This window comes from Lathamus discolor, chromosome 14 (genome assembly GCF_037157495.1).
Source record: "Lathamus discolor isolate bLatDis1 chromosome 14, bLatDis1.hap1, whole genome shotgun sequence".
Taxonomy (NCBI): domain Eukaryota; kingdom Metazoa; phylum Chordata; class Aves; order Psittaciformes; family Psittacidae; genus Lathamus; species Lathamus discolor.
The window spans coordinates 336886-352099 of NC_088897.1; the positions used below are offsets into that span (position 1 = coordinate 336886).

A 15214-nucleotide genomic window follows, 5' to 3' on the forward strand; every position below is an offset into this window, starting at 1 on the left:
GGGGAGAACGGCAGGAACAGTCCAAGGGCTGGGAATTCAAATTGAGCACATGAAAATTTAGGTTAAACATGTTAAAAATAAATAAATAAATAAATAAATAAGCCGGCAGACTGCCTGAGGAAATAGTGACATCTCCCATGGGATTGTCCCCCATGGGATTGTCCCCCATGGGATCTGTTAACAGCTGGAATAGAAAAGGAAATGTGCTCTCTGCTTTAATTGAACTGTCAGCTCTAGTAGTTATGCTGTAGCACTTCTGGTGTGGTTCCTGTCTTCATGCTGCCTCGTTTTACCTCAAGATCTTACGTGCAGTCTGTTGGAAAAGCTTCTTGCAACTTCAGCTTGAGGAGCTTGCTGTAAGGTGGAAGATGAAAGTATGCCCTTGTAACCTGATAAAGTGTCATACACTTCAAGTTGGAGTTACTCTGGTGTCAGCTGGAATTGTAAAATCCCAAAAACTTCTTGGTATAGGATTGAGACGAGAGTGGTGCAGGTGGTGAGGTGCTGGTACAGGATGCCCAGAGGAGCTGTGGCTGCCCCATCCCTGGCAATGTTCAAGGCCAGGTTGGACAGGGTTTGGAGCAAGCTTGGTCTACCAAGGGCTCATAAAACAACATTGAATTGTTTCTGATTTCTGAGCTGCAGATCCTGACAGGTGAGAGCACGCACCAGGGAGGTGCTCCCCCAAAACTCTCCTAGCGGCGTTCACCAGTGCCCCCTCATCGCTGGGTATCTGTCTTCGATGGACCCAGCCAGGCCTTTTCCACATTACCTGGAGGGATTTTTTTTATGCACTTTCCATATGTTAATTCACTTTTTAATCATTATATCTGGATACATGGAATCCCAGACTGGTTTGGGTGTGAAGGGATCTTAAAGCTCTTCCAGCTCCAACCCCTGCCATGGGCAGGGACACCTTCCACTGGAGCAGCTTGCTCCAAGCCCCTGTGTCCAACCTGGCCTTGAGCACTGCCAGGGATGGGGCAGCCACAGCTTCTCTGGGCACCCTGTGCCAGCGCCTCAGCACCCTCACAGGGAAGAGCTTGTGCCTCAGAGCTCATCTCAGTCTCCCCTCTGGCAGATTAAAGCCATTCCCCTTGGCCTGTCCGTACAGGCCCTTGTCCAAAGTCCTTCTCCAGGTTTCTTACTGTTTTCACTGTGCTTTTTCCCAGTGTTTTAACAGATACTTATCCTGACCTGGACTTGATCCACCCTTAGTTGTAACCACAGATGGTTTGGTTTCTTCTAGACAAGAGTCTTCTGCTTCTTATTTAATACCTGAAGATGACTTTACAGTTTCAAAAGACCTTCTGAGAAAGATATATGGGGGTGTTATATTTTATTAAAATGTTCCTTTGATTTTTTTATATATATATATATAATTTTTTCCTTTTGGAAAACAAAAACCAAACAAAACACAAACCAGAACAAAACCCCCACCCCACTTGCCCACTGTTTTGGGAACGGTGTAGGCTTTTTTTCTCCCATGCCAGGGGTAAGAAAGCAGCTTGTACTTGTGAGCTGTAGAAATAAGCATTTACCTCCTCCTACTTACCTGAGCTGTTGTCAGCAGCTGAAGGTAGGAAGCTGATGTGAACTCCTGACAACCTCCTCTGAGTCCTTTTGTGACCTCCCTGGAAGGTTGTGACTGGAGTTAGAGGCAGGACTGCAGGGAGGGATGGAGGTGGGTTGCTGGTTAATGGGTGTTTTGTTGCTTTGTTGGTTAATTTGAGCTTCAGGGCTGGACTTCAGGCAGCTGCTGGGAGGATTGGCTGGAAAACCCATTCCCTGCGGGCATGTGGAGTGCTTAGTTACTGCCCCCTGATCACCACAGTCAGAGGGCACAGCAGCAATGCCCTCTGCTTAGCAAGAGCATGCCCCAAAGCTTCTACATTACCCCACAGCACCCCAGATGTGGATCTCAAGCTGTGTTCCCCTTTCTGCTCCTACAGAAAGTGCTGGTTTCTTTCTTTCTTGGTCTAGTGCTGGTTAAGAGCTTTGTTTGTTTTGATTGTAAGACTTCTCCTTTCTTTCTCAAAGAGTAGCTTCTGATGAAAATGACCTTCAAGATAGTGCTAGTGGTGGTTTAATCCTTAACTGGCTAATGGCAGTCCTAATGAGAACCCAGTACCGTAATACATTACCTAAAACTCAGCTGGCTTGTGAGTGCAAGCTTCTTCACTGCTCTGCCAGCACCTCTGGCTCACTGAACATCTCCCACAGCAGCATTCCCTCCTGTCTCTGCGGGGATACTGGGACTGAGGACACCTGGGTTTCCATGATGGTTCACACCCCTTTGAGGGGACCTGGGCTGTTAAGTCTAGGTGGGTTTTGCAGGTCGCAATCCCTGGTCCCCTCTTACTGGCATACAGAGTTGATAGCCCAGTCAACAGCCCTTGACTCCTGTCCTTTCATCCCTCTTCTCAAAGGCTTCTTGCTTCATATGTCTGACATGCTCACCTCAGGGCAGCTTTCTGAACAAATATTACTTGCAGCATTACAGATCTATAAGCTCTTCTTTCATCCTGTATGGATGAAAAGATGGCACTCACCATCCCAGGCCTGATTCACAGGGTATAAAATCGTAACTTCACACAGATTTAGGGGTTTATTTCTGGGAGGTCACCTCAGTAGCTCAGCAGCCTTTCAATTCACCCAAAGACCTCCTTAGGCATTGAGGAGATGAACTGTTTTTGTAGGTGGACCTGAAACAAAGATGCCCTTTGTGCAACAGAAGTAGAAGAGGCAGGACAAGATGTCCCTTCAGCCACAGGGAGTCATCTCTCTGCATCAGCTCATGTTGATCTCCTGCTGTTCTCCTGCCTAGGCAGTGGAGAGAAATAGCGGTATGTGTCTGAGTACAGTTCATCTGGTATCTGCTAAGCAGAAAGGATAAATTCTGTTAGGATGAGATAAAGCATACAAGTCTCTCCCTTCCCCTCCTTGTAAAAAGTTCAATAGCCAGTTCCTACCTTGATGTTCATTCAAAATACTCAGACCTGGGCAGATACAAGCTAGAGTGCCCTCATACCACCTCTGCTGCTGGGAATGTCTCAGCCTGCAGCTGCTGTAAAGGCTCAGTGACTGCAAGAGCCCCAGGGTGTGGGGCAGAGCTGTCCTGGCTCCCACAATTTGCTCCTGACATCCTGAGCTGCATCCCCAGTACGATCAGTTCTTCCTGCCAGGCTTTCTGTCATTCTTCACCAGCTGGATGCAGACACGGGCAGTCTGTGCAATGGGTGTGCTGCCAGGGGCATGGCTGTGGATGCTCTGCCATCCATGGCCATAGCCCTTTGCTTTCCCTCCTCCCCCTCTTCACCTGCATATTATAGGTGAAAAGCCTGCCTATAATATTTAGAAGGGATGGAAGTGGTGCCCTCTGCCTACTGAAGGAGTATTTACAGTAATTTTATTTGTGTACTCGAAAAGCAATAGAAGATAAAGGTATTGCAAGGTAAGGAAGGGCATGCCTGTACCGGGAAGCCTGAGTCCAGTGTGCTGGTGGTAGAACCTCCCTGCAGCAGATGGGACCAGTTCTTCTCTTCCTATCCTTTGGCTGCTTGCTTCCATCTTTCTGCAAGTGATAGACTCTGCCAGCACCTGTATTTCACAAGGGGTTTGGTCTCCCGTACATCTTTGTGTCATTCAAGCTCTTTGAGACATTGGAGTTCTTGACTTGGGTAGAGTGTGATTTTCGAAGGGGAGAGATTGAGCTGCAGACCCCTGAAGAGAAACCGGAGGTATCTGGGCAGGGTGGCTGGTAGCTGCTCTTCCAACCACCTGTCTTGCAGAAAGCTGGGCTAGCCCTTAGCAGAAAGATGTGGTTCAGGGTTTTGACTGGCTCCAGAGATTTCAGCACCTTTGTGGTTGTCCCATGCTCCCAGTATGTGTTCCTGGGCAGCTCACCCTGTGAACCCCTGTGCTGCAGGCTGGGTCCTGGTGCATGCACGCATGTCTCTGTCAGGAATATCGTCTCCCTTAACTGTTGCAGGATGGCCTCTTGAGCACCTGGCCTATCTTTGCCAAGCCCTGTGCTATCTCAGAACCTCCAGATCTCTCTGGGGACTTTAAAGAGAGGTTACAAGCCCTTTACCTGCACTGTGTAAGCAGAGACAGACGGAGGGGTAGGAAGAGCAGCACAGAAGAGAGCCACTTGCAGCATCAACAGTGCAGTGCAGGTGGAAGGGGAAAGGGTTAATTACAGCCAACTGGCCTTAAGAACAGGCTACCCCTGTTATGTTCAGCTCCCCTCTTCCTCAGAGTACTGGAACCTTTAGGATTGTGGTGACTGGGAGAAAACAAGGGAGGTTTCTCTCTCTGCACATATACACGGCACTTGGAGGAGCCCAGTCATGTGAAAATAACCTTGTCCAGTGTGGTGGTGGTTGGTGATGATGGAGCTGTTCAGGCAGGAGGCGTCTGAGGTGCATTCAGGAAATCCCCTCAGCTCAGCCAGCTGGTTGAGCCTGCCCCAGCCCCAGTGGGCTCACTGCCACTGCTCCTGTCATCTGCCTGGCTGGATGGAAAGGAGAGCAGGTGTTTTGGGAACAGATGGAGGAAGAGGTGGAAGTGGTGAAGTCTGAGTCCAGCTCCTCCTGAAATTCTGGGAGCTTCCGAGATGCTGCTGAACTTCAGGGCAAGGTCTAGTTCTGCTCTTCACCAGGCTCAGTGCTGGGGCAGATGTTTGAGCCATGTGTGAGTCTTCCTAATGCTAAAAGTGCAAAAAACATTTCACTGAAAGCAGAGATCTATTTGTGGATGTTCAGGTCAGCTTAGGTTGGAAATTCAAAGTAATGCTCTGATGAGCAGCCTTTTAATGCAACTGCAGCTTAGGGATACAAAAGTTCTTCTGCAGCTTGAGCTGGAAACAGACATTGTGCCAAGCCTGAGGTGAGCACTGGTCCTGAAGATCTCACTGTGGGTCAGGGCCGACCTCCTCCATGGGTTGGTTTGTTAGAAGCACTGGTCCTAAATACCTCACTGTGGGTCAGGGCTGACCTACTCCATGGGTTGGTTTGTTAGAAGCACTGGTCAGGTGCTGTGTGCGTTTAATACGTAAAACAGCGGTATGTGCTCTGACTGTAACTTCTCTGTCTGCTGTTAGTGACAGACATGCTTTGGTGCTTTTCTCCTGCTACAGGTCAGTGTAACACGCTCCTTGCACTTTTTGCTGCTCTGGCTTCTCAGCAGACCTCAGGAATTCATCCTAGAGAAGAGCCTATGGGGAGCAGGCACCTCTCTTACCATTTGGTCTTGGCCAAGACAAATCCATAACCTTGTCCATAGCCCGGTGCTCAACTTGTGTTGACGCTGTACGTGACACAAACACATTTTGGTTTGTGGGTGCCCCCAGGGCTGGAAAACACCTGACGTTTGCCCACCATCCACCATGTGAATGGTGGAGTGGGATGAAGCTGAGGTGGTGGCTTTTCTCCAGGCATGGTCATGTTTCCTTCTAGGGCTTCTAATCCGAATAGCAAAGCCCGTGTGACCATGGTTTGTGGGGTTCTTCCTGTGTATATTTTCTCAGTGAGAGAGGTCATTGAGTGGCTTTTTGCTGGGCACTGCTGCCCTCCACTGACAATGGGCAGTAGGTCTGGGTGTTGCAAAGCCGTACTTTGGTCAGCTCTAAACCTAAACATCCAAATCTTTTATCTGACCTGAGTAAAACCTTTAAGGTGCTGTTGGTATGGCTAGGTAGAGCTGTCATGGTATCTTTGGAGCAACCACATCTAAGAGGAGCTTAATGACTACAGGTTGTGCTCAGTTTTGGTGGTCCAGGAGCAAAAAAGCTGATGATCACGTTTGCCTAAATCATTAGGCAGAATAGTTGGGCCTGGGCATTGGAGAATTAATGATGGTCTAGGCTTTAATTCTGTATTCTAAGAATGAGATTGCCACTCTGTCTCAGTGGTGGGAGGTGGAGGGCAGAGCAGCAGCTGATGATGGAAGTGGAGATGGCATTGCCCAGGAATTGTCCTGTGGCTTCTGTGATGGGCTGTGGCCCAGGGAGCTTGCAGTTTGCTCCTGGCCTTGACAAACAGGCAGAAAAAGTCGGCTCCTGGGGGGCTGGTCTGGGAGCTGGGTGTTCATCCCAGTATTTCCTGCACCTAAGGTGTTTCCAGAGGTCTGTAAGCATTGCTGTAACAGAGTAGGTGAAACTTCCAGCAGGATTTAACTGTCCAGGGGGTGGGGCCAGAGAACCTTGTCCACACTGGGGACCACACTCTGGAATGTGGGTGGTGGTGAGAATCGGAGACATCCAGCTACTCCCTGCACACACAGGAGCTCCTAGGAAGGAGGGCATAAAGGCTTGGGAGTATTAGGGCCCCCCAAAGCGGCTGACAGGAAATCTGGAGAGGGATGTTTTGCAAGGGCATATAGGGACAGGCCAAGGGGAATGGCTTTAACCTGCCAGAGGGGAGACTGAGATGAGCTCTGAGGCAGAAGCTCTTCCCTGTGAGGGTGCTGAGGCGCTGGCACAGGGTGCCCAGAGAAGCTGAGGCTGCCCCATCCCTGGCAGTGCTCAAGGCCAGGTTGGACACAGGGGCTTGGAGCAAGCTGCTCTCGTGGAAGGTGTCTCTGTCCATGGCAGGGGTTGGAACTGGATGAGCTTTAAGGTCCCTTCCAACACAAACCACCCGGGGTTCTACGATGCAGCAGTAAGGAAGCCTCAGGGCAGCCCCTGTGTCCTGGGCAGGGGGGCCGGGGCCGGCGGGAGGATCCCCGGCAGCGGTTTGCAAGCGGAGGCTCCCACTGAGCCTCGGAGGCATGACCCGGGCGCGGCGCTCAGTGCTGGGGCACAAAGCCTCCTCACCGCTGTTGTTCCCGGCGCTCCCGCTGCACGAGGCCGGTGCCAGGGGGAGAGGGACCGCTGCCGGGGCTGCGTCTCCCGGCAACCCGCTCCGCGCACGGCCCGGTGGGGACGGGGCTGTGGCGCTGCCATCCGACCATCGGCAGGGTGCGGATAAGGACGGGATGGGGAGGGGAGGGGTTGATCCCTGCCGCCGTCTCTCCATTTTCTGTCTCGCCTCACGGGGAGACACTTGGATGGCAGAGCCGTGCTCGGCGGCCTTCGGAGGTAGGTGGAGTCTGGGCGTCCTCCGCCCTCCCTCCTCCATTGTCAGCGGCGGCACCTGCCCGGCCGCGGGCAGCGGGATGGATGCGCCTGCCCTGCGCGGCGGAGCGGGGCGGCTGCGGCAGTCCCGGCGCGGCGGCTGCGGGGCCGGCAGCAGCAGGGCACCGGAGGAAGGAGATGCTGCTTGAGCGCGCCCAGCCCAGCCGCCGCTTCGGGAGATGAACATGAGTCTGCCAGGCCGCGTCTCCTGCTCCATGCTCAACTGCTTCGTAAGTGCTGCTTTTCTTCCCCCCCCCCCCCCCCCTCCATGCAGGCAGGGCTGGAATCCAGCTTCCCCATCCGGCTCCCCTGCTGACTGAGGCTGGGCTGCGTGTGGATCCTCCCGCCAGGTCTGGCTTGCCCCCCCTGCCCCCGCAGAAGGGTATCCCCTTCTCCTCCCTTCCCTGTGCAGCCGGAGGACACCATGGGCCCTGTCACTGCTGTACTGCTGCCCTGCCCATGCCCAAGGGCACAGCAGTGTCCGCATGGCGGGTTGAGTTGGCTGGAAGGCCCTGCCAAGCGTGGCATGGCGTGCTGTGCTGTGTGGTGCTGTGCCATGCCATGCCACACCACGCAAGCTGCAGCCAGTCCCTGCCTGGAGCTGGAAAATTACGTCGTGAGAGGAGCCAACCCCAGGGGAGCTCTGTGCTCCCACCCTGGCTGTGGCGTGACAGGCAGTGCTGTGCGAGTCCTCCTCCTGTGCTGGTGCTGCCAGGATGGTATTGTAGGGGGAGGGGGTCCTGAGCCTGACATCTGGGAAAGATGTTTTCTTGCTCAGAGGGGGGCTGATGCCCCTTCTTGCAGAAAGCCCCCACCCTGCCTTCCCAAAGGCCTTGTGGCCAAATGGGCTCTGAGGGCTTCAGGGGATGCTGGCTCGTGAAGAGAGCAGGGTTGTGATCCCACTGTCCTGCTGGTACTCTGAGACAGGGCTGTGGCAGGAGACGATGCTCAGCCTCCTGCCCATCCCTGTGCTGCAGGCGAGGAGGGACTCAAGGACATCTAAGCCAGTGGAGGGCTCAGGCTGTTCCAGTTCCTGCTGCTCACTGGGATTTCTTTGGAAGCTGCAAAGTGCTGATGGGAAGAGGATCTCTGCTCCTCAGAAACATGCTGGCCTGCAGCTTCCCTTAGTGCTCACCTGGGCCAGTGCCTCAGCCTCACAGCACTGGCAGGAGAGGCCTCCGAGTCCCCTGCAGTCCCCGGTAGCCAGTGGCTGCTGGAGCGGGTGCTGTACCCCATGTTCTGGAGCTGGAGAGGAGCTGAGCTGAGCTGGGTCTGGCTGCCCCAGTCTGAGCTCCAGGGAGCTCTTCAGGCCAGACTGTGCCTGTAGGTGCCAAAACATGAGTGGATGCCAGCGACTTAACAGGATTCAGCATCATTTTATATATAACAGAGCCAAAAGGGATGGTTCTTGCTTCTTTGGATTAAAATTTGGGGTCATGGCTTGGGTGACTTACCCAGAAAGATATCACATTTAAAAGTATTATTTAATGCTTACAAAACAGAGTATTTCCTAGTAAATGCTGGAGCCTAGAGGAGCTATAGTTAGAGAGCAAAGAGGCATTCTGAAGAAAACATACACCAGATGTGTGGAATTAACACTGTCCTGGGCTCGCAGCAGCAAGCATCCTCAGCTCATTCATACAGCAAGCCAGCGCTTCAACAGAGCGTGGAGTTGAGGGTTGGTGAAAATAGGGTCCAAGACTTCATTGAGTGATCAAAGATTCACAGGCCCCAAACTGAGAATCTCTCCACTTTTCCAAGGGTGGCGTGTCCAAGTTCCGTGTGAATGATTTGGGTTGGAATGGATGTTAAAGATAATCCAGTTACAGCCCTGTGTCCTCTCGGACCACTTCTGAGGCCTCTGTGGCTTTGCAGGGTGTCTTTCTGGGCAGGTCAGACTGCCCCGAGGAGGAATGCGCTGGGTGCTGTCACCAGTCAGTGCCATGGTGTGAATTGGGTGTACTTAGATGCAGTTCTTAGAGGGTTACATTTCACCCTGGTGTATTCTCCTCAAAAAGCTTCAGGTTCTTCCCTGGTCCCTTTGGGCTAAGAGTGAAAATGAAAACTCCCAAAAGTAGCAGTCCTGCTCAATACAGAAGGAAGAGTAGGTCGAAGCTGGACTGTGCGCGAAAATCGTTTTGTGTCACAGTATTTTGTCTTTGGTGCGGTAGTGAAGGTGATGAGGTAACATTTGATGTGACAAATACACTATCTCAAGATCCTGCACATGGTCCAGGTGTATCTGCTTGGCTTTCCAAACGCCATACAGTTGGAAGACAGGACTTGGAGACCTGCCTCAGTCTTTCACTGTGCTGTGGGTTTTCTGCAGCAGCCAGAGGAACTACTGGGGTCCTGCAGTGCAGAGAGTGTGGTCAGGAGGCAGAACAGCCATTGCCATGCACAGGCCCAGGGGATCCCCAAGGTATTGGGGTACCAAGAGCATCCAGCGTCTTTGATTTTGGGCTTTTCATGACACATGCTGGCTGGGGCCTGTCTCAATGTGTGTTTTGTTTGTAATGCAGGGTGAGGAAGGCCCTCCCAGTTTGGAGTATATCCAGGCCAAGGACTTGTTCCCACCAAAAGAGCTCATAAAGGAGGAAGAGTCATTGCAGGTAAGGAAGTAAGAAGCACAAAACAGCTTTGGGATGCGGCAGTCGTGTCAGGGTCAACTGTGGCAGTGTGAAACCTGAGGGCAGTTCTGCAGCCCAGGACGTGTTCTGGAGGCTGTGGGCTGGCCTGGGTCACATTTGGACCAGCCAGGTCCTTCTGTGTGCGTGTGTGTGTGTGGAGGCTGCTGATGACAGCTCTGTGTGCCCCAGCCCAGCCTTCCCAGCCCTGCCAAGGCGCTGCAATCCGTACAGCATCTCCTCTGCTTCTTGTAAGTGGCATGATGCAATCCAGCACAACGCTGGGTGTTCGCTGTCCACCTGCGCTGACAGTCAGGAACCGTGGTGCTGCCTGTGTAGTTCTGCAGCAGGTAGATGCTCTCTGGGACAGTCTGAGTATTGGGGCCGGGCTGTGTTTGGTGCAGCTCTAGTGTGCAATGCAGTGGCTGAGCTGGCCCTAGTACACGTTGCTCCTGGCATTTTCCTGCAGCAGAGCTGTTGGAAAGAGAAATCTCCATATGGTGCCAGGCTCCCACTGCAAAAAGCCCTTGAAGGAGACGTGGGTACTGCTGCTGCTGTGCAGAAAGGCAATATTGTGAGCCGGGGAGCCAGAGCCTCCTGGTGATTGTGGCTTCCTGTAACATTGCCTGGTGCTCATCGTCCTCCCCCTGCGGCTGGATCCAGGCTCAGTTGTGTGTTCTCACTGCTGCTGCAGTATTTGGGTCTGCTTAGTGACTGGCATCACCTTGGTGAATGGTGCTGATAAAGGCAAAGACTGGAATGTGGCAACGGCAGGTTTTACTTGAAGGAGTGGATGTGGCTGAGGAGTTGCACAGGATCAAGGCTGCAGGTCTGCCGCCCTGGGGAGGGGAAGCCGCTGAGAGGAGTCTGAGCTGAGATGAACTGGAGAATGGAACCTGCTGTGTTCTTCTCTCTAGACGACCATAAAGTTCAGCCCTCCCAAAGGGTAACTTGCCTTCAGTCAGTTGTTACTTTAAGGTAAAGTGAAGTGTGAAAGGCTTGATAAGAGGCTGTATTTGGGCACTTCTCAGTTTATTCCAGGATCTCCCGCTGTCAGTTCTTGCAGTTTTACCATCCTGTTTCTAATCTGTCTCCCTTCTGTTGCTGTGTGAAAGAGCCACATAAGCAGAAGAAATACATGTCAACTAAAAACAGCTCTGACAAGCATGCATAAATAAACTGCAGAAATAAAAGAGAGTATATTCTCTTAGTGTCAAATAATTATAATTTTTAAAGAGTATTCAGACAGATGCCAGTCTAAGGTTGGTTTTTTTGTACAAGTAACTTAAGGGAGAAGTTAATAGTACAGTTGACACACATGAAGCCTGAAGTTCAATCTTTAGGCAGCATACACCCAAGCGATAGAAGCAACTTAGAAATAAAGACAAGTTGGTCTGACTTGTGCTAATTACAGTGTAATGAATTGTTCTATCAGGTGCCCTGTCAAGCAGGGAAAGGGCTTTGGCTGGAAGGAGAAATCTTTGTGACTTTTCTTGCATCACTGGCTAGCAGCATCGCCGGCTAGCAGCATCGCCTGGTGTTGGTGGCATTCAGGGCACACAGGAGGCTGCTGGGCTGGGGACAAAGGACTTTGCTGAATTTCAGTCTGTTCTTTTTTTTTTTTTTTTTTTTTTTTTTTAATATAAGAAAACAAAATTCAAACTTGTTATGTCCCAGCATGCCCTCTTTTGAAAACCAGCCACAGCCTGTCCAGGCTGAGGGGGAAACCAGACACTTGATTACCTGGGTTTCATTTAGGTTTTTTTAATTCTAACCCAGGTAATTTCCTCAGCCACACAAATTCCCTCAGGGCCTTTTTAGCAGAAATTAGGCAAAATTCCATGTGTTTACTTACCTGGATTGGCAGCAGTGGTTATTGCAGTGCTGCTAAGAGCCCCCTTCATCTAGAGGACACAGCCAGCAGGATCACATATGGGACACTCTGCCTCGGGGCAAATTGCTTCAGGCTCCGCCTGGAGCTCTGCAGAGCACTCCCCAGTGTTTGAGCTGTGCCTGAGGTTCTGTCCTTTATCATGCCACTTGTGCCAGGGCTGAGTTTACTCTGTCCAAAAGCAGGGACTATAAATCCCTCTGCCCTCACGAAAGACCCTGTTACCAGGTGCCCACAGGTAGTGTGCACAGCACTTATTGTCACACCATCAGGATGTGATCCATCAGGAGGTGATTGGTGGCTCATAAGACATCCTCGGAAGAAGATTCATCTTGTGGGACTGGGTGGTGGTACCAGTGCTGTTCCATGCTGTTGTCTAATCAATGTGAAGAGCACATTGCTGTGAATGATTTCCTGCAGGAGAAGCACTGTGGAGGCAGTAGGAAGAGGGACTTTTGGCATTTATGGTGCTCAAAGTGCTCTACATGTCTTGAATGAATGATGTCTCTCTTCCAGGTCCCATTCACTGTGTTGCAGGGTGAGGGAGTGGAATACCTTGGCCATGCAAACGACGCAGTGATCGCCATCTCCAACTACCGGCTTCATATAAAATTCAAGGATTCTGTGATCAATGTAAGTCTGGATGTGCTTTTTCTGCCTGCTGAATCTCTTACAGTATTTTGCAGGGGGGCATAAGCCATTCCTGCGGTCTGTGGCATAGGAACTGTGCTTCTTGAAGGATGCCAAGCCTGATGCTGTCTCTCGTTACTGCTGGTCATGCAGTTGCTGTTATGCTGCTGCACTTCGGTGGGTGGAGAGGGTTTTCCTTTAGGTAATAGTTAGGTCTTTTCTTTGCTGTTCTCTTTAAATTCTAGCATTAACCTTGTCAGTTTTAAGATTGTTAAGGTCTCCTACAAGCCAGTTTTAATGAGACTTCTACATAGAGACCAGCAACCGAGAGGCAGACAGTGGGAGCCTGAGGCCTCCTCTCGCTGTCTTGACTTGCCATCTTTTATTGCAGCTTTTGTTTGGCTCAGTTCCTGCGTTTGTCTGGGTGTGATTTAGTCAGGAACTGGCCCCAGGTGGGAGACTACTTAGGGACAGAATAGAAATAGGAATAGTAATTGTTGAAGGAGGCTCTGTGCTGAGTCATGACACTTCATACACCTCAGAGTGGGTTTGTAGCTTGAGCTAGAAGCTCATGATTGTTGAAGGAGCTGTGACTTGTGCATGATGGGCCTGCAGGCGAGGCTGCAATAGATGTGTCTATGTGATGTGGTATATGTTGTTATGCCCTACATCTCTCCCTTACAGGTGCCTTTGAGGATGATGGAAAGTGTGGAGTGCCGGGATATGTTCCAGCTTCACATTGTCTGCAAGGACTCCAAAGTGATCAGGTATCTCTTTTATTGCTGTGTTGTAGATGTCTCTGCAGGCTAGTTGCCATGATCAGCTCTGGTGTCTACCCTTGTGCTGCTCCTGGAATTGAGCTGTCCATGGCCAAGGTTACTAACACTTGGTGCTTGTTCTGTTCCCTGGTTAAATGGAGCAGAGCTGTATGTGTGTGCCTTGTCTGGATGAACATACCTACTCAGGAGAGTTTGTGTTTGGGTTTGCAGGTGCCATTTTTCCACCTTTAAGCAGTGCCAGGAGTGGCTGAAGAGGCTGACTCGAGCCATTGCCCGCCCTGCTAAGCCTGAGGACCTCTTTGCATTTGCCTACCATGCATGGTGCTTAGGAGTCTGTGTTGATGAGGAGGATCAACATGCACATCTCTGCCGTCCAGGTAGGCTCCTGGCCTGCCCCCTTCCTTCTCTTCTGTCCAGAAAAACTGCAGTGCACTTTGAATTGTTGTTCACAAACTGATATCTGGCTGTCTCTTAAGCTCTGCTGTAGCCATAGCCCAAGTTCATCTTACTGAGGGGCATCCTGTACTTGGCCTAGAGATCCAGCTGATGGCCAAATGTGTCTGGATATCAGGCACAGTAAAAGAATAATAGTAGTAAGCACAATAAGGAACATTCTGAGCCAGCAACACGTAAGCAGCTTTTCCCTTTCCCTTTGTGAATTAAGAAAACCTCCCATATTTCAGTACGCTCATCGTGATGCGAGTGAGCTCAAGCAGGCTTGGCCCTGTATAGTAAATGTTGTTAGCCTTGAGGCAGCATAATGAGTCCAGCCGCTTCTCCAATACCTAGAAATGCTGTGCCATTCCTGTGGAGATGTCTGGGTCATCCTTACAGGCACAGCTGCCATCCCTGAGCCTATAAAGAGAAAACCAGAGCTGTGATGGTGCCTTTGTGTGAATTGGGAGTTTCCCTTCTCTGGAACCACAAAGTTCGCTTGCAGTTGCTTTGTCTTTAAGCAGCTTCTTCATGAATGAAAGGGGATTAAAATGAGTGACAAACCTGGCTTTAAATGTAAAAATGTGCTGATACTAGAGGAGAGAATGAAATGTCCAAACACAGGCTGGGATGGCAGGATAGGGTTGAATAGTATGGCTGAAGGAGACACCTAAGAGAAACTGATAGAGAAAAGGTAGACTACATGTCCTTGCTATGTCCCAAACACCAGCATTTGGGAGATACTTGCTGTCATTCATTTAGAGAAAGTATTACTCTCTAGTATAAATAAACTTCCTGTGGAAATTGTTGCTGCAGGATATGAATGAGGCAAAGAGCTTGGCAGTATTTATTTATTAGCAAGATATGGTACTCAGCAAAGGCATCCAGAATTTGTGAGGTGGGCTAAAACATAAGAGAGCAAAACCTGAGTCAGCCTCTGTGAGCACAGTCTGGGAAGAGGAGCCACACTGGGTGCTCAGTACTGCTCTACCATGGGGTTCCTGATGTCCATTTTGAAGCTGCCTCTGTCAGAAGGGCAAAAGTGGATTAAATTAAGCCCACACACACACTCCTGTATAGACATGAGAAGGCTGCTTCCGTGCCACTCTGTGCCCTGAAACTGAGAGGTGATCTGGCTTTCGGACTAAAACCAGAGGAACCCCCCTGAGGGGCAAGTCTTTTTGGCTTTCAACACAAGATCACTGCCATCAGCTGTCCTGCAGTTTCTGTCCAGCCTGTGAGAGCTGCTATGGAGCTGCAAATGACGTGCAGATTTCCTCAGTTCTACTTAGCTGTCCTGTGCTCTGTTCTTCCAGGAGACCATGTGAAATACCGGTTTGAGATGGAGCTGGTGAGGATGGGCTTTGACTTGCAGAATGTCTGGCGCGTCTCTGACATCAACAACAATTACAAGTGAGTGTTTCACCACCAGGCTTTCCCCACTGTCTTCTTTCTGTACCTTCTCCTCTCCACAGTCCCCATGCGGAGGAGAGGGTGAGTCAGGCTCCAGCTAATCCTCCATCCTGGCCTTGATAACCCTCAAAACATGAGCCAGATCTTCTTTCTGCCTTTCATATAGTGGAATTGAAGAAGGAATAAAGCCCAAACATCTAGTGGAAGGTGTCCCAGACCATGGAAGAGGGTTGGGACTGGATAATCTTAGGTCCCTTCATGAACATTCCATAGTTCTGTCAGAGCTAGCAGCAACTGCAAATGCTGACTTGGGTAATTTATA

The 15214-nt window shown here is 50.8% G+C and overlaps 1 protein-coding gene across 5 annotated transcripts in view; it reads left to right on the forward strand.

Moving 5' to 3' along the window:
- The window catches only part of MTMR4 (myotubularin related protein 4), a 58260-nt gene that overhangs the window by 22447 nt on the left and 20599 nt on the right, over positions 1-15214 (forward strand). For 2 of the 5 annotated variants that reach the window (XM_065694246.1, XM_065694245.1), the window contains exons 1-6: positions 7119-7347; positions 9640-9729; positions 12152-12268; positions 12950-13032; positions 13255-13421; positions 14796-14892. In XM_065694246.1, the coding sequence (XP_065550318.1) occupies positions 7297-7347; positions 9640-9729; positions 12152-12268; positions 12950-13032; positions 13255-13421; positions 14796-14892 (605 nt within the window). In that variant the 5' untranslated portion in view covers positions 7119-7296. Of the gene's footprint in view, positions 1-7118; positions 7348-9639; positions 9730-12151; positions 12269-12949; positions 13033-13254; positions 13422-14795; positions 14893-15214 lie in introns of those variants that run through there. The other 3 variants (XM_065694247.1, XM_065694248.1, XM_065694249.1) reach the window with 2 other exon arrangements.